The sequence below is a fragment of the Penicillium expansum genome (genome assembly GCF_000769745.1).
Source record: "Penicillium expansum strain MD-8 chromosome Unknown contig46, whole genome shotgun sequence".
Taxonomy (NCBI): Eukaryota; Fungi; Ascomycota; class Eurotiomycetes; order Eurotiales; family Aspergillaceae; genus Penicillium; species Penicillium expansum.
The window spans coordinates 220,361-240,771 of record NW_015971183.1 but is presented as its reverse complement, the minus strand read 5'-3'; the positions used below and the strand labels follow the sequence as shown (position 1 = coordinate 240,771).

General features: G+C 48.4%; 10 protein-coding genes across 10 annotated transcripts; 4 read left to right on the top strand and 6 right to left on the bottom strand.

Moving 5' to 3' along the window:
* Positions 1 to 849: 849 nt before the first annotated feature.
* PEX2_016440 (isopenicillin N synthase family dioxygenase) lies at positions 850 to 2,168 on the top strand (the record flags this gene model as incomplete). Its single annotated transcript, XM_016738920.1, has 6 exons — positions 850 to 1,008; positions 1,102 to 1,197; positions 1,261 to 1,341; positions 1,389 to 1,775; positions 1,834 to 2,013; positions 2,064 to 2,168. The coding sequence occupies 6 exons, from the start codon at positions 850 to 852 to the stop codon at positions 2,166 to 2,168; spliced, it is 1,008 nt and encodes a 335-aa protein (XP_016602437.1).
* Positions 2,169 to 2,884: 716 nt separating this feature from the next.
* Positions 2,885 to 4,425, top strand: PEX2_016430 (FAD-binding oxidoreductase; the record flags this gene model as incomplete). The annotated part of the gene is made up of 3 exons (XM_016738919.1): positions 2,885 to 3,016; positions 3,066 to 4,227; positions 4,286 to 4,425. 3 exons carry the CDS (start codon positions 2,885 to 2,887, stop codon positions 4,423 to 4,425), a joined length of 1,434 nt encoding a protein of 477 aa, XP_016602436.1.
* A 264-nt stretch (positions 4,426 to 4,689) lies between these two features.
* PEX2_016420 (putative aldehyde dehydrogenase) lies at positions 4,690 to 6,352 on the bottom strand (the record flags this gene model as incomplete). Its single annotated transcript, XM_016738918.1, has 4 exons — positions 4,690 to 4,974; positions 5,036 to 5,741; positions 5,807 to 6,257; positions 6,304 to 6,352. The coding sequence occupies 4 exons, from the start codon at positions 6,350 to 6,352 to the stop codon at positions 4,690 to 4,692; spliced, it is 1,491 nt and encodes a 496-aa protein (XP_016602435.1).
* A 611-nt stretch (positions 6,353 to 6,963) lies between these two features.
* On the bottom strand, positions 6,964 to 7,839 carry PEX2_016410 (YoaK family protein; the record flags this gene model as incomplete). Its single annotated transcript, XM_016738917.1, has 3 exons — positions 6,964 to 7,550; positions 7,616 to 7,645; positions 7,707 to 7,839. The coding sequence occupies 3 exons, from the start codon at positions 7,837 to 7,839 to the stop codon at positions 6,964 to 6,966; spliced, it is 750 nt and encodes a 249-aa protein (XP_016602434.1).
* A 661-nt stretch (positions 7,840 to 8,500) lies between these two features.
* PEX2_016400 (CTAG/PCC1 family protein) lies at positions 8,501 to 8,946 on the bottom strand (the record flags this gene model as incomplete). The annotated part of the gene is made up of 2 exons (XM_016738916.1): positions 8,501 to 8,822; positions 8,903 to 8,946. The coding sequence occupies 2 exons, from the start codon at positions 8,944 to 8,946 to the stop codon at positions 8,501 to 8,503; spliced, it is 366 nt and encodes a 121-aa protein (XP_016602433.1).
* Positions 8,947 to 10,009: 1,063 nt separating this feature from the next.
* Positions 10,010 to 11,113, top strand: PEX2_016390 (isocitrate lyase/PEP mutase family protein; the record flags this gene model as incomplete). Its single annotated transcript, XM_016738915.1, has 3 exons — positions 10,010 to 10,219; positions 10,273 to 10,420; positions 10,491 to 11,113. The coding sequence occupies 3 exons, from the start codon at positions 10,010 to 10,012 to the stop codon at positions 11,111 to 11,113; spliced, it is 981 nt and encodes a 326-aa protein (XP_016602432.1).
* Positions 11,114 to 11,250: 137 nt separating this feature from the next.
* PEX2_016380 (uncharacterized protein) lies at positions 11,251 to 12,471 on the bottom strand (the record flags this gene model as incomplete). The annotated part of the gene is made up of 4 exons (XM_016738914.1): positions 11,251 to 11,731; positions 11,783 to 12,228; positions 12,280 to 12,329; positions 12,378 to 12,471. The coding sequence occupies 4 exons, from the start codon at positions 12,469 to 12,471 to the stop codon at positions 11,251 to 11,253; spliced, it is 1,071 nt and encodes a 356-aa protein (XP_016602431.1).
* Positions 12,472 to 12,759: 288 nt separating this feature from the next.
* On the top strand, positions 12,760 to 14,879 carry PEX2_016370 (Hsp70 family protein; the record flags this gene model as incomplete). The annotated part of the gene is made up of 11 exons (XM_016738913.1): positions 12,760 to 12,824; positions 12,879 to 12,949; positions 12,999 to 13,462; positions 13,516 to 13,560; positions 13,615 to 13,681; positions 13,736 to 13,994; positions 14,054 to 14,153; positions 14,202 to 14,299; positions 14,350 to 14,367; positions 14,412 to 14,601; positions 14,670 to 14,879. 11 exons carry the CDS (start codon positions 12,760 to 12,762, stop codon positions 14,877 to 14,879), a joined length of 1,587 nt encoding a protein of 528 aa, XP_016602430.1.
* Positions 14,880 to 15,305: 426 nt separating this feature from the next.
* PEX2_016360 (beta-N-acetylhexosaminidase) lies at positions 15,306 to 17,432 on the bottom strand (the record flags this gene model as incomplete). The annotated part of the gene is made up of 1 exon (XM_016738912.1): positions 15,306 to 17,432. The coding sequence occupies one exon, from the start codon at positions 17,430 to 17,432 to the stop codon at positions 15,306 to 15,308; it is 2,127 nt and encodes a 708-aa protein (XP_016602429.1).
* Positions 17,433 to 17,827: 395 nt separating this feature from the next.
* On the bottom strand, positions 17,828 to 20,118 carry PEX2_016350 (uncharacterized protein; the record flags this gene model as incomplete). Its single annotated transcript, XM_016738911.1, has 4 exons — positions 17,828 to 18,090; positions 18,147 to 18,622; positions 18,693 to 19,367; positions 19,424 to 20,118. The coding sequence occupies 4 exons, from the start codon at positions 20,116 to 20,118 to the stop codon at positions 17,828 to 17,830; spliced, it is 2,109 nt and encodes a 702-aa protein (XP_016602428.1).
* Between the last annotated feature and the right edge of the window lie 293 nt (positions 20,119 to 20,411).

Here is a 20,411-nt window from a genome sequence, read left to right as displayed (position 1 = left end):
TCACATCCACTATTGTCCTGATTGTTGGAGAATTTGCGTGGTGGATAATCTATTCCGGTCTGGCTGAACCGAAGATTTGCCGTGATGGACATATTCTCCGACGCGTCAAGTGTCAGATTGATGCTCCAGGGGCTCCCTTGTGACAGCCAAGATCACGCCAGTTTCCTCTTAGACACAAAGCTTGGCATAAATTTATCGAAGCGCTCAGTCTAGAGCGGGATGGAGAGCTTCCGGGCCAAGAACACGACACCCGTGCACACCCTACTGGATGGAGGTCCTTTGGATGGAGAAATATTCATCAGCGATGAGCTGCTTTTTAATTTATCCATGGGACCTCTTCGCCGGAAGAACTTCCACAAATGATTCGAAACATCAGGAGTGAGTTCATGCCAAGGGTTCCGAGGTTTCAACACGGAATCCCGATCTTGGCATTCGGATACGAAAGGGGATGTTATAATTCCATCAATCGCCCAATTTATGAAGCATATGCATTCATTTCCCCTTGTGATTTCAGAGTCAGCGCTGGTCGTAGGAAATTCACGCTGTATACTATTTTTGAGTGTACATGTTCATGGTGGAGGGTTAACACTACGGGGTGAATGGCGTGATCGCATTAGTTAATGAAGTCTTTGACAACCTGATCTTCAGATCTTCAGATCTTCAGGTGTTTGACACATTTTAATTATCCAACTTAGGACTGAGACTATACAACATACAGAATATTCCCCATACAATTTCGTCCCCTGTGTCTTGTGGCTGAGTAATCCCTGTTCCACCCCGTACTGGATTTGCGGGGAAAGCGAATCGCGACCAAAAGGAAAGCACTTCAACTTGATTCCAATAGGCGGAATGACAGAAACATTTTCATCCGTGCCGATCGTCGACTTCGCTCGGTTGAACAACCCTGTGACGAAAGATGAGGAACTCTCAAATCTGCGGGAAGCCATCTTCGTCGTTGGGTTCCTATATTTGACCAACACTGGATTAGAGGTGCGAGTCACAACCAATGTGGGTGACCGAGATGCTAACCCGAAATTGAAATAGAGCCTAATTCATCATGCTCATGAAAGTCTACCCAAGCTATTTGCCCTGTCGACACAGGACAAGGAGAAATGCAACATGATTAACTCACCATCGTTTCTCGGCTATACTCGCCTCGGTGCCGAGACCACAGCGGCAAAAACAGATCTGCGCGAGGTGAGATTATTTCCTTTTGGAATTTACTACATTTCTGGGGCACTGACTTTCTGGATGCTCTAGCAATTTGATTTTGGCACTCCTGGCGTGAAACCCTGGACAGAGCAGGACCCCTTTTGGCAACGGCTTGAAGGGCCTAATCAGGTAAGTCACCCCCCTGGACGCGTGTCCCGACTACTAACCCTCAAAAGTACCCAGATTACCCAGGGGCTCAAGATTTGGTCGACGAATACATTGCGAAGACCGATAGCCTGGCGCAAGCATTCGTACGCCTCGTTGCAGAATGCTTGTCCCTCCCGCGGGAGACCTTTGATGGTTTCAAGGGTAACATGAGCCGACTAAAATTTGTTAAATATCCACCCGCAGCGCAAAACTCCCAGGGTGTTGGCCCTCACAAGGACTCAGCGGGCCTGTTTACCTTCCTCTCCCAGGACAACACAGGAGGACTACAGGTACTCAACAAGAATGGAGAATGGATCGATGTGCCTCCTATTGAGGGGAGTCTAGTAGTGAATATCCAGCAGGGATTTGAAGCAATTACTGGAGGAATCTGCGCGGCCACGACCCACCGAGTCATCGTATGTTCACCGTACTATTCGTCACTGGACGACGTTTCTAATCCCTTGCTACTCCTAGGCGCCCACCTCTCAGACGCGTTATAGCATCCCGTTCTTCCAGGGTGTTAGACTAGATTTGACATTAGATCAGCTCAAGGAATCCGCTGCTCATATCGTGCAACGAATTCCAGCCTCCGACGACAAGAAGAAACGGGCAGTTGATGTGCCGAGTGAATTCCTTTCTCCTTTGTACTCTTGCGTGAGTGGTTCTGATTTAATGGTTTTTTACATGGGACTAACGAATCGTAGTTCGGCGAGGCTCACTTGAGAAATCGCATCCTAAGCCACCCGGATGTGGGCCAGCGGTGGTATTCGGAGCTGTATGCAAAGTATTCTCAGCAGGTCCTAAAATAGCCTAGTAAGGAAATGTCGGAGAGAATCCCAGTTAATTCGCCGTAATTAGCATGGAATCGGCTACTGACTCGGCATTCCAACTTGCCAAGAATCTGCACTATCCACGGAAGCAAGATCAACACTGCCGATGCAGTTTGACATCGCTTATGCCTTTCTCTGCATACAAATTGAAGCGTATTGTATCAGAGGCAAATATTTCAGTTCAGGCTGCTTTTAGTTAATAAAATCTAGCTTTGTTATTCTTATGTCTGATTCTATTACAAATTCCACAATTCAGGAGCTATCTAGAGTGGAAGTGAAGTCAATAAATCTGGGCTTCTGTTCCGAGTATGAAGAGATTTTCAGCTTGACAATTTATTCCTAGCCCCCAGTATCACCTTTCCAATATTATAATTCCCGTACATGCAGTATAGGCCCACGTATACGATTTCCAAGAAAATTGTGAAGTAAATCACTGCTCAACTCAAATATATATACTCCCCAATAACAGCCGAGAGATCTTGACAACCCAAACTCATACAGAAAGTTCTGCGTGGATCAAAGCAAAATACAAAGTACAGTCAATTTCCAAGGCTACCTGCAGATATCTACCGATCTCAACTTTACTCTTTTATGTTAGACAAGTGTAACTTTAAGTGTTACCCCGAGGGAAATACGGAAATACCCACAACCCGCGGGGTAAATGTTTGTGTCCACCATTTCTTCCACTCTCAACCATGCCCGAGATCAATGCTACAGCTCTTGAGGCTCTGCGGAGTCGCCTCAAGGCCGCGACTATCTATACACCTGAATCAGAGGGTTACAAAGATATCATAGTCCGTTGGTCGGACACTGGAATGAAATATGCGGTAAGGAACCTAAACATAACAAACAAGATAACCGACTGATAAGTTACAGGGAGTGGTAGTCCAACCAATTGATGCGTTGGATATCTCGATCGCGCTGTTGTGGGCGCAGGAATATAGTATCGACCTTGCCGTGAAAGGTGGAGGCCATTCAACCGCCGGCACAAGCTCGAGCGATGGCGGCCTGGTCATTGATCTGTCGCGTATGAACCAAGTGACGGTAGATATCGAGCAGAAGACTATCACCACCCAGGGTGGAGCAACCTGGAAGGAAGTCGATGAAGCTGGTGCAGCCCACGGTTTGGCGGCCGTAGGGGGTACCGTGAACCACACTGGCGTCGGTGGTCTCACTTTAGGGGGTGGCTATGGCTGGCTGAGCGGAGAGTATGGCCTTACTATTGACAATCTACTATCGGCGACCGTCGTTTTAGCCGATGGTCGTATTGTCACGGCCTCTGCCACTGAGAATGTCGACCTGTTTTGGGGGCTGCGAGGTGCAGGGTACAACTTTGGTGTCGTGGTAGACTTTACCTACCAGGCCTATGACCAAAAGGATCCAGTGTACTCTGGCCTCCTTGGATTCACTCCCGATAAATTGGAAGGAATTATGGATGCTTTGAATGAAACTCTGGCAAATCCCGACTCTCGCTTCGGTGCGATGTGCATTTTTGCACTGGCACCAGATGGATCTGGGCCGATGATCATCGTGATTGGCTTCTACAATGGCCCACGCGAAGAAGGTCAAAAGAAATTCGCCAGCTTCATAGCCCTTGAGCCAGTTTTGAACACCGTTGATATGATCCCGTACTCTGTGGTGAACACCCTGCAGAACCCCGTTGCAACCTACGGTGGTCGAAAGTCGTTTAAGGGCATTTTCTACGAGCCGCCATTGGATCCTCACTTTGCAAGGGTGATTTTCAATGATTTCATGGCCAAAATTGAGAGTGAACCGGATCTCAAGGCATCTGCCATCATCCTCGAGTTCACCGATATGCGCAAGATTTGCGAAGTGCCGCTGACTGCGACCGCCCTAGCAAGCCGAAATCCTACTCAGAATGGCATCATTTTCCTAAAATGGACCGACCCATCCAAAGATCTGGAGCATCGCGCTTGGGCACGAGAAGTCCAGTCCAAGTGGAAGGTTGAATTGGATGCCAGAACCAAAGACCAGGGTGAGGATTCAAGCGTACCTCAGTACATCAACTATGCAGAACGTGAGTCCGATTGGCCCAAGAATATTTGTACCGCAATAGATACTAACACCATACCCAGCTGGTGACTCGGTGGTAAGCAATATCTATGGCGTGAACTTTGAGAGACTGCAAGAGGTGAAGGCGAAGTATGATCCAAAGAACGTTTTCCACAAAATGCAGCCAATCGCAACTGGTGCATCCGTTGGCAAGAAGGAATAGGATGGGCGAAGACTTAAAATGAAGGGAATGTAAGCAGCTATTAGCTGGCCTTTTTCAAAGATCGTCTCTGAGTCTTTTTTTCCCGGAACATTTGTGCGTTGTTCTTAGTGTCTTTCTTCCCTCTTAGCGAGAGGACGACAGGAGATAGGACTGCACAAGAATGGTCTATATTGTAAGGATATACGGTTCTATTTATAAGCAGGATCATCAAGAAAAACCCGCACCAAATTGAGAGCTGGAAGCCTATTTCACCACATATGACACTCAGAGTCGTGGAAGAATGTTATACTTGACAGCCTTCACAGTAGTCCAACCCTCAAGAGCATCCTCGCCCATGTCTCGTCCAAATCCACTTTGCTTCACTCCCCCAAATGGAACATTGGGGCTGAGCATCGCCCACGCATTGACAGTCACTTGGCCTGACTCAAGTTCCTTAGTCACGCGATGAGCGCGGTTAATATCGTTGGTAAAGATGGCAGCACTGAGGCCGTGATGAGAATCATTAGCTTTGAAGATGACCTCCTCCTCGGTGGTAAATTTGGCAATACTCTGTAATTTATGTCCAAATTAGTATTCAAAATTATAGAGCCTTGCATGGAAGATTGCTTACCGCAACAGGACCGAAGATCTCCTCTCGCATGATTGTCGCATCATCGCCAACATCCGCAAAAGCAGTATTTTGGACGAAATATCCCTTATCACCGATCCGCTCACCACCAAATAGAAGCTTGGCTCCAGATTGCTTTCCTTGACGAATGAAGTCAAGAATTTTCTCATGCTGCACACGACTAACCACCGGCCCCTTTGTGGTAGAAGCATCCAATGGATTACCGGCGACTGTCGGAGCATCCGCGGCGGCCTTCTTGTAAGCCTCGATAAATCGATCATAGATAGAGGCCTGGACGTAGATACGGGACCCAGCCGCACAGATTTGTCCATTGTTGGCTGTGATTCCAATGCGAGTCCAGAGAAGTGCATTTTCAATATCGCAGTCGTCAAAGACAATAGACGGCCCTTTGCCGCCCAGTTCAAGACTGACCTTCTTTAGGTTTGTTCGGGATGCTGCTTGTAAGATCTTGCGGCCTGAAAGGTCACTGCCAGTGAAGGCGATCTTGCGTACATCCATATGTTCCGACAGAGCTTGGCCTGCGCTGGCGCCCTCACCGGTAACGATGTTCACAACTCCAGGAGGAATACCGGCCTCCTTCACCAGCTCGGCAAGCTTCTGGGCGTACAGTGGCGAGTTCTCGGAGGATTTGATGATCAAAACGTTACCAGTGACCAGAGCAGGAGCCAGCTTCCAAATAGTGATCATCCTGAAAACCAGTTAGACGTCTTTGGCGTTTCAGAGCGAATAGGCCGCTGGGAGTGGAAGACTTACAGTGGAGCATTCCAAGGCACAATCGCGCCACAGACACCCAAAGGCTCGCGATGAGTGTAGGCAATTCCACCATCCATGTCAAGTGTCTTGCCATCAATCTTCCCAGCCCAGCCCGCATAGTATCGCAGACAGCCGACGGCCTGAGGGATGTTCATTCCGATTGAATCGGTATACAGAACTCCTGCATCGACAGCCTCCAAAGATGCCAAATCTTCCGCATCGCGCTCGAGCAGATCTGCAAGTTTGAGCAATAGCTGGTATTTAACGGGTCCAGGAACTGTTCTCCATGTTTTAAAGGCTGACTTGGCAGATTCAACAGCTTTGTTGATATCCTCCGGGCCTGCGGCGGAGATTGTCCCGAGTTGGTTTCCAGTGGAGGGATTTTCTACAACTAGCGTCTGACCGGTACAGGACGGAACAAATTCATTGTGAATGAAGAGTCCCGTTGGAACTGCGGGGGTTAGCAATGGTCACATCTAGGGCTAAGATGGACTTACTTGTAATTTGGCGGCCTTGGATGCCCGTGACAGTCAATTTGGAAGCCATTGTTAGTGTTAAGGAAGAAATGAGAGGTCAGATTCGCAATTTTCCATACTGCAGACGTTTTAAATAACTTTAAATGTTGTGTATCTGATTATCTGTCCTCGGAATGTTCCGTCAGGCGGAACTGTCCCTGGCCCACAATTGATCGGGCATCAAAAGAGGGGATAATTGGTTGTTCCGAGTGAGGATCTGATTATCCTTGAGATCGATGATAGAAATTACATATGAACAAGAATAGACGGCGAATACGGCGCTCCTTTTGTGTGCAATCTTCGTGCTTTATTTTCTAGTTTTGGAGTGTAAACAAGGGAGGGCATAAGCCTCGAGACGTTTGAACCGCAGGAAACTCTAATAGATAATCCTTGGAACGAAGTGTTCATCAAAGCATCGCATCATTCCCCAATCCAACCGGGCCCATCCTGTGTATCTGCCTCTTTTCGGAGGTGGCAACGGGGTAGCGATCGCGGTGGACGGGGGCAAACGGCGTGAGACTCTAGTTGTGGCCTATCTTGGGTTACTCTGTTGAATAGTATAACACTAACGTTCCTGACGGTTGTGTCAAGTCTGTCTCTGATAGCCCTAAGACTGAACGGAGGAACTCACGATGATGTCCTCTACTTAGCTTTCCAAAAGGCCCAGGCTAAGACCAGCAAGCCCTTGATACCGGCCGATAGCCAGAGAATGGGAGCAACACCCCCGGTGACTTTGGTGACCCATCCGCCAACGATGGCGCCCACAAGGGTTAGTACAAACGCAATAATTCGTCGGTCGCGTTTCACATTCCTGATAAGAAACAGTTGGGGGTCCGACATAAGATCGCAGAGAAGACTGGTAATCACCACGGTCGGGATCTCATTGTATCCCAAGGCACGACTCGCTACGATCTGACCGGCAGCCTGGATACTAAGAAGAACGATCGGGACTTCCTGGTCCCATGGGGGTGCTGTCTGTGATCCTTTGCCGGCTAGTGTACTAGAAACGGCACCTCCTTGAACTAGTCCAGCCGTAAGCAGGATTATACTGGCCTGTAACAGGAAAGACAATATCAACGACACTCGTCGCCGAGGACCTAGGACGCGGTGTAATCGTGCGAAAATGAAGGATCCTAGGATAAAACATCCGATAGAGGTGAGAGAGCGTGCCCAGCCATATGGACGGAGGTTTTGGTGTGAGGCACCCAGTCCGACGAAGATGGTATTTCCTACAAACCCCTGTGGTTAGTCCACCCTCAGGTGGGATTGTGGATGGGTGAGATTGTGATTTTACCTGTTTGCATAGAGACAAATGTGTTGTAGGCTATAGATGTTAGTGTTCGATGTGTCGCGGTTGCGTAGACGGGACTTGGGCCTGTTCCTACCTCTGTATATCGTGCTATCCACAAGTCCTGATGTCAAACAACAAGCGAAAAGTAGGAGGTCAGCATGCTGTGGCTCGAGTTCAGCCTTCAGAGAGGTTGAAAGTCCACCGAATGCGCCTTTTTCATGCTCCATATTGGATTTTATTGACTACAATGGGAGATAAATGAGGATGGGAAACTAACGAGACACAGGGAACTATCGAAATTAAACACAACTGATAGAGGCATTTTGCTTTTCCGCGGCGATTGAAGGACGGGAGAATAAACTATGAAATCTGCCAATACTTCCTTCCCCTCCCTTCCCCCCGGTCAATCGCATCATCTCACCTAATTGATGCACCCTAAGACGGGGCCAAGGTAGTGAAAAACTCCGAAGCTCCGTGGAAGTCTAAGGAATCTGCAAGACTCAAAGCAAGATAAGGATAGCCACAATCACATGCCGTTTATAGTGCCCTTGGTATTTCCGTTGGACGGGCCGCAGACCAAGCCGACCTCATATTAACTTAGTCGCCGACGCACGCCTAGAGTGCCAAGGATGACCCGGTGGGATGCGTGTTGGCCAGTTGCTTGGCGGCAAGTTTAGTCTCCTAAACCCCATCCCCAGGCAGAACTTGTGTAACTATGGGTTCTTGAAGAGGGGTTGATGTACGACCCGCTGTGCATAATCGCCAATCCTTGTGGCAGCCAAGCGTCTCAAGTTTACAGACACAGTCTCCCGATAGGATGACACCAGAAACGATGAGGCCAAGACGGACAGGACAATGGTGCATGTTGCTGCAGGGCAAATACAGCATTCAACCCTCCATCTCAGCCTTGAGCACGTCGACATCCAATTCTGCCATAACCCCAAGGACAACGCCGAGACTCTCCATAAATCCATTGACAGAAACGCGGAGCATCCGGTTGGTCGTCGCGACGTATGTTATTTCTAACACGGTCTTAGACTCATCGGGGTCTTGCTTTTGCTTTTTTTCTTGCGGATGGGATGGTGCTTCGACCGCCGGAGCCCCGATGGTGAGAGTTCGTCGCACGAAAGGGGATAGTTCGGCGTCAACCTCCAAAGCGCGTAGAGCGCATGATGCAAGACGACTGGTTGGGAGAGGGAGAGAGATTGTGCTGAGTCAAGAGGTAAGTATTGCTTGGTCTCTTCGGGTGTTGTTTTTGGGAGCTAGTTCGGGGTGGGGGTAAGGGCTTACAGCGAGTAAGGGAACTCGGGATTGGTTGGTTGTGTGAGAGCCATGATAAGCGTAATTGAATTCGTATGAGTAGAACGAGTATAGTCCTCTTGAATTCAAAAGGGCGTTTTTCCAAGCAACAGGGGTAGATGAGGTATTGGGGGTCGTGACGATTACTAGGTGGAAATTGGCGACGCACTCCGGAGTCCCAGAGGAGGAATTCCGGCCCGGGTGGGAACCACCCAGCTGACTCATCTCCACCACGACAACCTAAGAAGGCTAGAGGAATCCTCACTTAACTTCGAATGTTCACTTTCCTACCTTGGCACTTCGTGTACACAAGGCACACATTGCACGACAATACGCGTTGATTCGCTACACAGCACCACAATACCGCCCTCTCCGTTCTTTGGGTGATGATCTCCCGGTGTGAAGAGCTTGGCGAACGAGGGTCTTTGTGGAACGGTGCATTTGGCCAAGAGACGGAACCCCTCTGAAGCCGTCGCGGCGAAGATCTCTCCGGTGAAAAGGGCGCTAAATTCATTGCAACACTTTACAATATGCAGTCATCTTGCCAAGGTACTCACATTGATTAAATTTCTTTGGAAAGCAAGACATCAGGATCAACTTTGTGGGTCGAGTTTACCAATCTTGAGCCTATCCCAATCAACCTGGAAAGCCCAATGTAAACATGCATTATCTAGCTCCTAGCTCTTCGTTCGGAGATGAATATATGCGAGACCATTGTGGCTTTTGATTGATGGGAATAATCAGAACGCGGGCTCCGCACCTAGCGCTGTTAATCTTGCGCAATTAGTCTTCTTCATGAATTCACTCAGCTGAGGTCATTTAGGGTCAGTACGACGCGAAGGGAGATAAGCCATCCAGATGGCTTGGCAGATGATGGAATGTTACATCCCCAAGAAACCAAGGCTTCTGCCTTTGGTGAGATTTCTTTGTCCTCTACGAGCAGGCCGGTGTTTCTCCTCTCGGACTGGCATCTGCATTTGGCAAGATTGCTTGCGGGGTATAGGGCTGAAGGATATAAAGAGCAGCGTTGTCCTTCGATTGTAGCACAAGAATCCAACTGTCCAAACAAAAAGACATTTCCTTTACCAAAGTTCAAACATGACTATCACAATCACCGTCGAGAAGGATGGATACTACGAGGTCAACGGGACCCGGCAGGAGCCTACTGTCTCTCTCTATGTGATTCCCGCAGCTTCCAAGTTGCGCCGCATGCTGAAAGACACCAAAGACCTCATCGTGTGTCCTGGTGTGTATGATGGCCTTTCTGCTCGCATTGCTATGCAGGTCGGGTTCAAGGGACTGTACATGGTAAGAAATCTGATATATCACTCTACATCACAGTCTGCTGACCAAACTTGCAGACTGGTGCTGGAACTACCGCCTCACGCCTGGGAATGGCTGATCTCGGCCTGGCTCAGCTTCATGACATGAAGACCAACGCTGAGATGATTGCAAACTTGGATCCATTTGGTCCTCCATTGATTGCAGACATGGATACTGGCTACGGAGGTTAGTACTCCGCACTCTGAAACAATAGTTCCTTATCGCTTGTCTGAAAATGAGTCTAACTTTCTTCAAGGCCCTTTAATGGTGTCAAAGTCTGTACAGCAATACATCCAAGCGGGCGTGGCCGGCTTCCATATTGAAGATCAGATCCAAAACAAGCGTTGCGGCCATCTCAATGGCAAGAAAGTCGTCGGCTTGGAGGAATACCTGATGCGCATTCGTGCCGCCAAGTTGACTAAGGATCGCTTGCACTCAGATATTGTTCTGATTGCACGAACCGACGCACTTCAACAACACGGCTACGAAGAGTGCATCCGTCGACTGAAGGCTGCCAGAGATATTGGAGCGGATGTCGGACTACTTGAGGGCTTTACTTCAAAAGAGCAAGCCCGACAAGCAGTTCAGGATCTGGCACCTTGGCCTCTTCTCCTCAACATGGTCGAAAATGGAGCTAGTCCCCTCATTACCACAAAGGAGGCCGAGGAAATGGGCTTCAGAATTATGATCTTTTCATTTGCCACGATCACCCCTGCTTACATGGGTATCAAGGCCACTCTCGAGCGCCTCAAGGCAGATGGAGTCGTCGGTGTACCTGACGGACTAGGACCACGAACGATCTTCGAGGTCTGTGGGTTGATGGACTCCATGAAGGTTGACACAGAATCTGGAAATGACGGGTTTGCCGAGGGAGTCTAGTAAAACTGTGGTGACTAGTATGGATATGTGCATATTTTGCATATTTTGCATTTGAGAAGCAACGGAGTTTCTATAGCTAGATATTTGAATTGGAAGCAACACTCGCAATATACAATTTCCCCCGATAAGCCATCGTTTTAAATCTCATCCAAGTCTGGATCACCTTCGTGGGATTCCATTTCATCGCTCATATCAACCGAAGGGGTCACTGGGGGAATCTTTTTCACAATCTCCTTTTCAACAACAGACCATTCGCCCTTTTCAACGATCTTAAATAAACCAGGCCACAGGCTAGCCTGAACGAATCCATCCGAGCTCTCCTCCTCTGTGAGGGTGCGCATTTTCTCATCCCGGAACGGCAACCCATATTGGTAACTACCCCAGAATATGTATCTGTCTTCCTGAAAATCCAATTTATGTTTGAACTTGATACAGCGTGCAATAATGTCGTGTAGCTGTTTCATTCGTTTTGGTCGGTCGGTGACAGCATAGCGACCAAAGCAGGCTTCTACCTTCTCGATGATCCAGTTGCACTGTTCTTGTAAAGTTGGGGCCCCCAATGATAAGACGGCAGTGCTCATCGCACATCTCCAATGCCGGGAAATGTGGTTAGAAACTTCTGTTGTTAGAAAACAGTAACAATAGTGATCGTTTTCTGGGGGCTTACATTGTTTATCAATTTCGGAGTCGACCTTGAAGAGATAATTACTCCAAAGTGGCTCAGATCCAACCATAAATCGGTTCCAAAACGACTGATAAATTAGCGCGGCAATGTCGGATTGGATGATATCCAATGTCGAGATATCGAGGATATCTGATCTTGGCGTGGCGTTGTTGCTTTGTTGTGTTGGCTTTGCTGCAAAATGAGTAAACCTCCAGTGCGTAAGGTCTTGATAGAGTAAAAACATCTCCTTTTTAGCTTCTTCGTCAGAGAAGTTATCAATCCCAGCTTGTAGGCTTGCTATTTTAGTCATGAGGATTCGGTTCTCTTTTCTGGCTACTTTCGTTTCTCGAACAGCATTTTCGAGCAGCTCGCCTCGTTGACGAGACTGCTCCTCTGCAAGAAGCCGACCCTTTTGAAAGAACCCTAGTTCTGCTTCTGCAGTTTTGAGTCGCTATTTTGTTTGTTAGATAGAAACAAGTAAAGGTGGAGGTTCACCACAGACCTGACGAAGCCATTCAACCTCATCACATATAGCCTTATGATCCATACAAGCTACTGAATTTAGTGGATTCCATGTATGCCATGGAGGAAATAACGAACCAACAGTAACTTGCCCCCATTTTGAAGATACATCTGGGGATGTTTGAGTACTCTTGTTCGCCTGCTCAGGCTCAGGGTTGTCGCAAGGCCACATTGCGTACCGATAGTCGAGTGATGGGAAGTCTGAAAAACAACAAGTGGAACAATTTCATTTTTGACTCACAAATTGTCTAAATTGATGACACCATCATGAGCTGATGTTGTAGGAATATGCCTCACGCCGACGCTTGTTGCGGCTAAGCGCAGAGTCAATGATATCAAACTTGCGAAATGAGCAAACATTTGATTATATTTTATCAACAGCTTTGCCCCTCAGTTTCTTTTCACACTTACTCTACTTTCCAAGACTCGCTAAGAAATACATAAGGAGTACAAATTGAATATGGCGACCACAGAGGAGCGACCAAAACTCATAGTGGGTGTTGACTTTGGAACAACCTTCAGCGGGTAAGTATATATAGTGTTGGTAGTAGTGATTGAGTAGTTAGCTGACCTTTACAGTATTGCTTGGGGATTGGAAGACTGTCCTGATGATATCGAGCTCATTCAGACATGGCCAGGTGGTGGCAACAGTGAGTCTAGGAGACAACAGACAAGTTCATCAAACTAACTGTTCAACAGTCACAAGCCAGAAAGTCCCAACTCTATGTTTCTATGACGGTGATCGCATGCAATGGGGGTATCAGACTGACCAGTCGCTCCATCCGAGCAAGCAGGAGAAGCTCATCCAAGGAGTCAAGCTTTTGCTAGATGAGAGTCAGAAATTCCGCTATGCACCCGCTATTGACTCCCAAGAGATTATCAAAAGCTTGAACCAAACACCGGTGAAGGTTGCTAGTGACTACCTAAGAAAACTAATTGCCCATGCTCAGGATGTCTTGACACGTCGCTTTGGTACTGCGTTGCAGACCATGGACATGGAATATATCCTCACTGTCCCCGCTGTGTGGTCTGATAAAGGCAAGGATCTTACTATGCAGGCGGCACACCAAGCTGGTATATCTCCTGCAAGTTTGAGACTTTTGTCTGAACCGGAGGCGGCTGCGGTGTATGCAATTCGGACAATCCAACCGAATACAATCTCGGTATAGATCTCATCCCACCATGAATTGGACTTGAATTATCTGACAAATTGTAGGAAGGGGACTGTTTGGTCGTTTGTGATGCTGGTGGTGGAACGGTCGTGAGTCTTCATGTATAGAGCTGATTGGACAAATTTGAGTGACAATCATAATAGGACATCATTACCTACCGCGTCAAACAAACCGACCCATTGAGATTTGAGGAAGCCATAAAGGGAACTGGTATTTATCAAGGCTCATACACTTATACCCTTGTTTCTCTCTAACAATTTCTAGGTGCTGTTTGTGGCTCAGTGATGTTGGATGAGAGATTCGACGCACTTATCAAAGGCATCATTGAGAAACAGTCACATCAACCGATTCCCCAGCCCACCGTAAGGGCTGCAAGAAAGTACTGGCAAGACTACATTAAACCTGGTTACACAGGTCCCCTTGACGAGGATGATATTTGTGAGCCAGGATATTGGATTCCAGTTCCTGGAGTTTCGGGGATCTCAAACGTCGACCTTAGTGAGGGACACTTATATCTAGACAGGTACATATAAAATACTTTCACTTCATCCTCAGCCGTGGGCCACTCTAATTCAGGTACAGAGGCCAAGTGAAGGAAATCTTCGATCCTATCGTTCGGGAGATTGAGAATCTCGTTGCCGAGCAGAGAACGAGCGTCAAAGCAGCAGGCTTTCCAACCAAGGTGAACCCCTAAAGCACTTTGAAAGAAAGCTCTATTAATTTTAATTAGGCTATTATTCTAGTCGGAGGCCTTGGTGCATCGGAGTATCTCTTCAAGCGCATACAGGCTGCTTCTGACGGCATCCAAATCATGCAGCCCCCGAATGCGTAAGTCCTCAATCTCTTGCCAACTCAACCCGAGACTAATATAAAAACAGGTGGTCTGCTGTTGCTCGGTATGTATTCGAAGCATGTTTAACACCTGTTTTGTATCTAACAGGCCCAGCGGTGCTGTTATTCGTGGACAAGAAGGCAACCAAGTAGAGAGTCGCGTTTCTCGATGCAGCTATGGCATTAAGATAAGAGTCAAATTTGATTCCAGCAAGCACCGCGCAGATGAAAATCTCCAATGGTGTCCTTACGAAGAGCAATGGTATGTGCATAACCGTATGCAATGGTATATCCTCAAAGTGAGTAACCCGCAGTTTCCACTGACCATTACTTGGAGGGTTTTGGTGCTTACCTGAGGTACTTCAAGGGAAACTCAGTAGCGGAGAATGAGCCGATCATGATGACCTTCTACCGTACGGTCGGCGTTGGAGACTCCTTGGTATTCAACAACCCATTGCGGTTTTGCCAGGAGAACACAGCTCCCGAAGTCATGGATCCCAGTATGTCCCCATATCGTCAAACGTATCTAAAACGACCAACCTTTACTGACATGAAATGGCGTCCCGATGCTGTGTAACCTGGAGGCAGATCTCAGCAGAATCCCGAAAGAGCTTTTTACGAAGAAAAAGAACTCCAAAGGGAAACAATTCTACCACATCGAATATGATTTGGTTCTCACTCCGACTTCTGCATCCTTGTTATTTGACCTACAATTCAATGGTGTATCTTACGGAAGCGTGAGATCTCGCTATTAAATTCTACTATGGAAAGTTAGAAAAGATGTGTTTTAAGATGGCTGATTTGCAAGGGACCTTTTGCCTATAATAGGCGTGGCTGTGCTTGTAAGCCCAATCACTTGATCGCTTGAAATTGGCTTTAGGATATAGTTGAGAAAAGAGAAATAGCTAGTAATACGAACCAGATATTTGCTTTCCTTTTGGTGAGTTTCACACAATCTAGCTTGGCTTATTGAACGGGATTAGAGAAATCCTAGCACCCAGATTCAATATAAATCATCCCTGCTACCCTGAAAAACAGCCAAACTTTGCAACCCCGAGCCTTCCAAAACATCCAACGGTGCAATAAAAGCCATCTGAGCCCACGAGAAAACTTTATTCTTTCCGCCATAGATAAAGACTTCAAAGCGGCCGACAAAGGCTTCATCCACCCACACACGACTTCCATATATCTCGTTTGTGGAGATAGTGATCTGTGATTTGTGGGGGATTGTCACAACCTCGTGGCTTGAGGAGGTCTTGTTAGCCCAAATTCGTCCAGGCTGGTCTTGGTCGAAGCCATCAGCTTCAGCAACAGAGCGAAGAGGATAGGGCCATCCATCAGAAAAAAAAGTCAATTCACCGTCCGATGACAAGGTAAGTGTCGCATCCGAAGACTGCAGAGAAAAGGGACCAGTAACGTCTAGTCGGAGGGTATAATCCATACCCTTACTACCATAGCCAAGGTTATATTCATCCTGGTTGGAATTTGTAGTTGGCCTTGTCCATGAAAGCCAAGGTCCTAATCCATGACTCTCTTCTCCTGGAAGTCGTCGGTCAAGATTTTGCCCCACAGCCTGAGAGGATAGTTCTACAATAGATTCGGCTAGGGTTTGTTCATGCAGGCGAGGTCCACGCGCACCGCACCACGCCCGTGAAGCCACGACTGGAATACTATCACGGATTGCATAGTAGGCTTCAAGTTGAGTAGTGGCGTCCGGGCCGCTGTCATTCCATGCAGCCAAGAGAGCACCTGGCACAGCGTTGGCATCCGGTTGTTCAGTGGTGTTAACCGGATTGAAGAGCTCCGGAGTCCACTGCCACCCATCCTGATCGGCGAAGTTCACAACACGGGCATTGTTAAAGAACTGCGGATAGGGGGCTGGGGAGATAGGTACATGGTTGCTTTTCAGTGACATGTAGGCCCACCAATCCTCTGAGTTGATGACCTGGTAGCCGTTGCGGGCTAGATCAACTGGGTCTGATTGTCCATACTGCCAGTGTTGAATCGTCACATTCTTATCGATGGTAATGTTTGATGGCTCGTATGTGCCCCAAATACGGACACTTTTGCTTGATGTTTCTTGTATAAAGCGAGACATCTCGTTCACGAATTCAACATAGTCATCCGCAAAGTTAGGATCGTACTCATCGGCGCCGATGTGCACCTCCTTTGTATGGAACCAAGGAAGGAACTCGGTCCAAATGGATTTCATCAAAGGAACAGTGTCCGGATGGGAGAGATTGAGCAGGTCTCTCGATTCCAATGCGAGCTCAGGTCTCCATTTCGTAACCGTAAGACAATGCCCGGGGCTCTCGATCTCGGGAATCACTGTAACACCTCGCTGAGCACAGTGGTGCTGGAAGTCATCAAACTCAGCCCGGGACAGCGTTTCGTTGGCACGCTGGACAAGAGGGTGAAGAGCCTCGCTTTCAGGGTGCAAGGAGAACTGCGAGTAGACCTCATTCCAGGTATCATTTTGACCGCGACTCAGTGGGTAGTTGTCAGTCGCATGGTACTGAAACTCAGACATTTTGAAAAACGAGGCATAGGTGCACAAATCTTTCAAAAAGTCCAGCGAATACCATTTGCGACCAGCGTCTAGCAGGAATCCACGAGTCGCATAGGCGGGCGCATCTTCCACGCGACCGGTAGGTAAGGGTGAGCGTGTCAAAACGAGCTGCTGGAGGAGTGTTCGCGTCCCCCACCACATACCTCGCGCCCCGGAGCCTCGAATGAACACACTGCCATCTTTGATCTCCAACTCATATCCCTCCTCGGTTTCGCGTCCATTTTCATAGGTAAACCGGTCCGGGTGGTCTGCGCGATCGAGGAATATTCCCGACGCGTCTTTGGGAAATTGCTTGACCGTGCGAAGCTCCCATGAACTATTCGTCAACTCCTGTAAGTCGTCGCGAAATGTGTTGGCAAAGTCGGATGCCGACGGTGGAAGCAGCGTCAACCCATTCTGATCCTTCCATCTGGCGAAATCGGCATTCAAGTAGATTGTCCGGTCGGTGGTTGTTAACGAAAAGCCTTTGTTATGAGCTGAGCCAGTGTCGTCAAAGTGCACCGGGGGTAGAATCTGCAGCGCAGACGCGACTGCGGCAAGGGAGAGGACAATCCACTTCATATCTGGACATTGTGATGTTGGCTGCGATGTGAGCTGGCCTTTTTATGCAAAGCAAGGGGTTGTATCTGGCAGCGTTACATTCCTGATTGTACAGGGGCGTGGGGGGTAAATGTTGCGGGGAAGTGCGGAGTTGATACGCCTGTGGGGGTTTGATATTGGCAGGGTAGTACCCGTTAGCAAGAAGTAGGAGAAACCATACCATTAACTTTTATTCAAATATACATACGACTATATGTGGTCAATATCTCATTCCGGCCCTTCTATATTTCCGCCGTTGTGCTTTTCTCCGGGTAATTTGTTGGGGAAAACCGCTCACGATGGAGTTGATGAGGGACACTATAGATGTAAGTAAAAGAGAATATGCACCCAAGAAAAAGTGGTGCTCGATCATCTATTCAGGACTCTGGTATATCCGGGTTTACTATAGCCGCTTGAACATGCACAGGGAGGACAAAGGTGTTTCCCAGTCCCGCCCAGTGAAGCGCATCAAGTCTTGCAAGTCCGAGTTTCACAAGTGGAAAGCTTTGGCTTTGACATCGCAGAACCTGTAGCCACGAGTCTACTAAATGCTTTCCCCGTATTGCATGTGCGACGTTTGGAGCCTGTACTAGTAGCAACATGAGGTAATTTGAAATTGTCGCGAAGCCAATTCGCGACCCTATAATGTTAGCATCCAGTCGTATAATATAGTGGAAGTCAAGGTGATAAGCTTACAAGAATACCAGAATGCCGTGAAATCACTAGACGTCAGTCGTCTCGCAAAGTTCACCAATATGGAGGCGCACTTCTCTGCCGCTTGCAGAGTGGCATCACCAGTACCAAACTCATCTGAGATAGATATTTCCGGTAAGGATTCGATTTCAGGGAGATCCATGAAGTCTAGCATCGACTCATCTACGGGCAGTGGTGATGTGGCAGACAGATCTTCCAAGTCAAAAATGAGCGGTGGGTCAGATGATCGTGCCATCGGTCTGAGCATCGCACGGTAAACATATACCACGAGCAGCAGGTAAGCAAAATGAATAGAGGTGGGGTACGGGGCAAGGCCATTGACGGATTTGCTCCAATTGGGAAGTCGAAAAGTCTCAGGGAGAGAAGAATACCAGCCATTCAACTTTTCAAGCAGCCCGCGGCCGAGCTCGGCAGAGGCGATGAAGTTTGCATTCAAGAATTGGGAGGCCCGGAGCGTACTAAAAACCAAGGTCAACAAGATTGCTCTTCGGCCAGCGAGCAAACAAGGGGCCGAGTGTCAGAACTTACTAAAATGTGTCATGGATCTCTTCGCCGATTCGTGTGAGATTGACAAGGTATCGGAACGGAATCTCGGTATCACAAGAACTAGTTGAGAATCCTTGTCGTGGGCCCACTAAAAAGTCCCCTTCATCCAATTCACTGACGTCCCACTCGGCAGGATGGATATATGGTGGACGGCCCATCAGCAAACTGCGCCATTTGTCTTCGGCATACACCGCCCACCACAACCGCCGGCGGAGGCGCTTCTCCCATGCCGGAATGCCCCACATGCGGCATTCGATGTGAAGGCCGAGAGAACAGGCCAACCCAACTATTTGGCCGACGAAAGACCACAGAAAGGGGGTATCGGCGGTCGTGAGGCGGGTCTCATCTTTTGGCTGTTGGTGTATATATAACAACGCTGCTTGCAGCACGGCCAAACGGGGACTATGGATCTCTTCAGTCACGAGCTCATAGACCATCCGCCACAAGGTCCCAACTGGTGACGCATTATACGTGCTCAGTACACACAGATAGTCATCGTGGGCGACAAATGGGAATGCGGATGCGTAAATGGCGGCGAGAAGGTGCACAGGCACCTTTTCTAATGCCGAGAGCTCCGGTAGCTGATGTGTTGCCGTAGTCAACCCTAGTTGAGAACGGGAAATGATTGGCAGGGCAGGGAAGACATACTTGACAAATCTGACCTTCTGTTAGTTCAGTGATGCTTCAGTCTTATGTTCAGGGGTAGTACTCACAAAGCTACTAGCCTCCTTCCATACTCTGGGGGTACGAGATAGTCCAGGCGTTCTCGTGTCGCTTCGCCGACTCCAGCCCTAGTTTCATGCTTAATGGAGGTGGTGAGGTCTTCGGACGAAATCATGAAATGTATTGGAATTCGTTGTGCCGTAGGGACACCCCCGGCATTGCGAAAGTGCACTTTGTAGAAATATTTCATGCCAGAATCGTCAAAGCAACAATGTCTTAACAGCCAGGGATCTGATTCAGCCGATGCGCCGAAAAGCTGGGCGTGACCGTGTTCCAATTGATCAATGCTCTGCACGAACTGGGTCGGGGGTCTTCCGGGGCCTAGAACACCGGAGCCTGGGGAAACTCCAGTATTACTTGGGTTGAGGCCGATGGGTGGAAATCGTGGTTCGACACTTTGTGTTCCACTCTCTGCCCAACTAGACTCGCGGGTGAAATTATTGTCGCATGTCTGCGACACAAGTGTGTTCCCATCAATACTTTGGGCGGCAAAAGACGAAAAATTCTCTGCACCTCGGGCTCGTTTTGGTGGAGGATTATCAAACGTACACTCCAATTTAGCCAACCGGCATCGTTGACAAGGGCCTCCGCCGTCAGTTTGACAGCCCAGCTTGCGGGCACGGCATTGATCACACGGACGCTGACGTTTTGACCGATATGGCCGAGCAGACAGGGGAGAAGACATGACTTGTTTCAGATGATCGGCGAACGCAAGGAATGTAGGCTAACGCGCATTTATCAAGTCATGCTGAAGAAATTTCGGCGAACGAAGAACACTGGGCGGCCGAGATGAGTGGCCGAGATTATCTAGTGGCTGAAGTCAGAGATGTAAGAATATTCCGCACTAGGTAGAGCGAGTTGCCCGAGAGATGCGAAAGATGCGTGAAAGATACCAATAGGCGAACCCATTGCCCACCATTGGGGGTCATATTAAATGACGTCATCCGCCGGTCGCCGCGAATTGGCCGAACACAGACA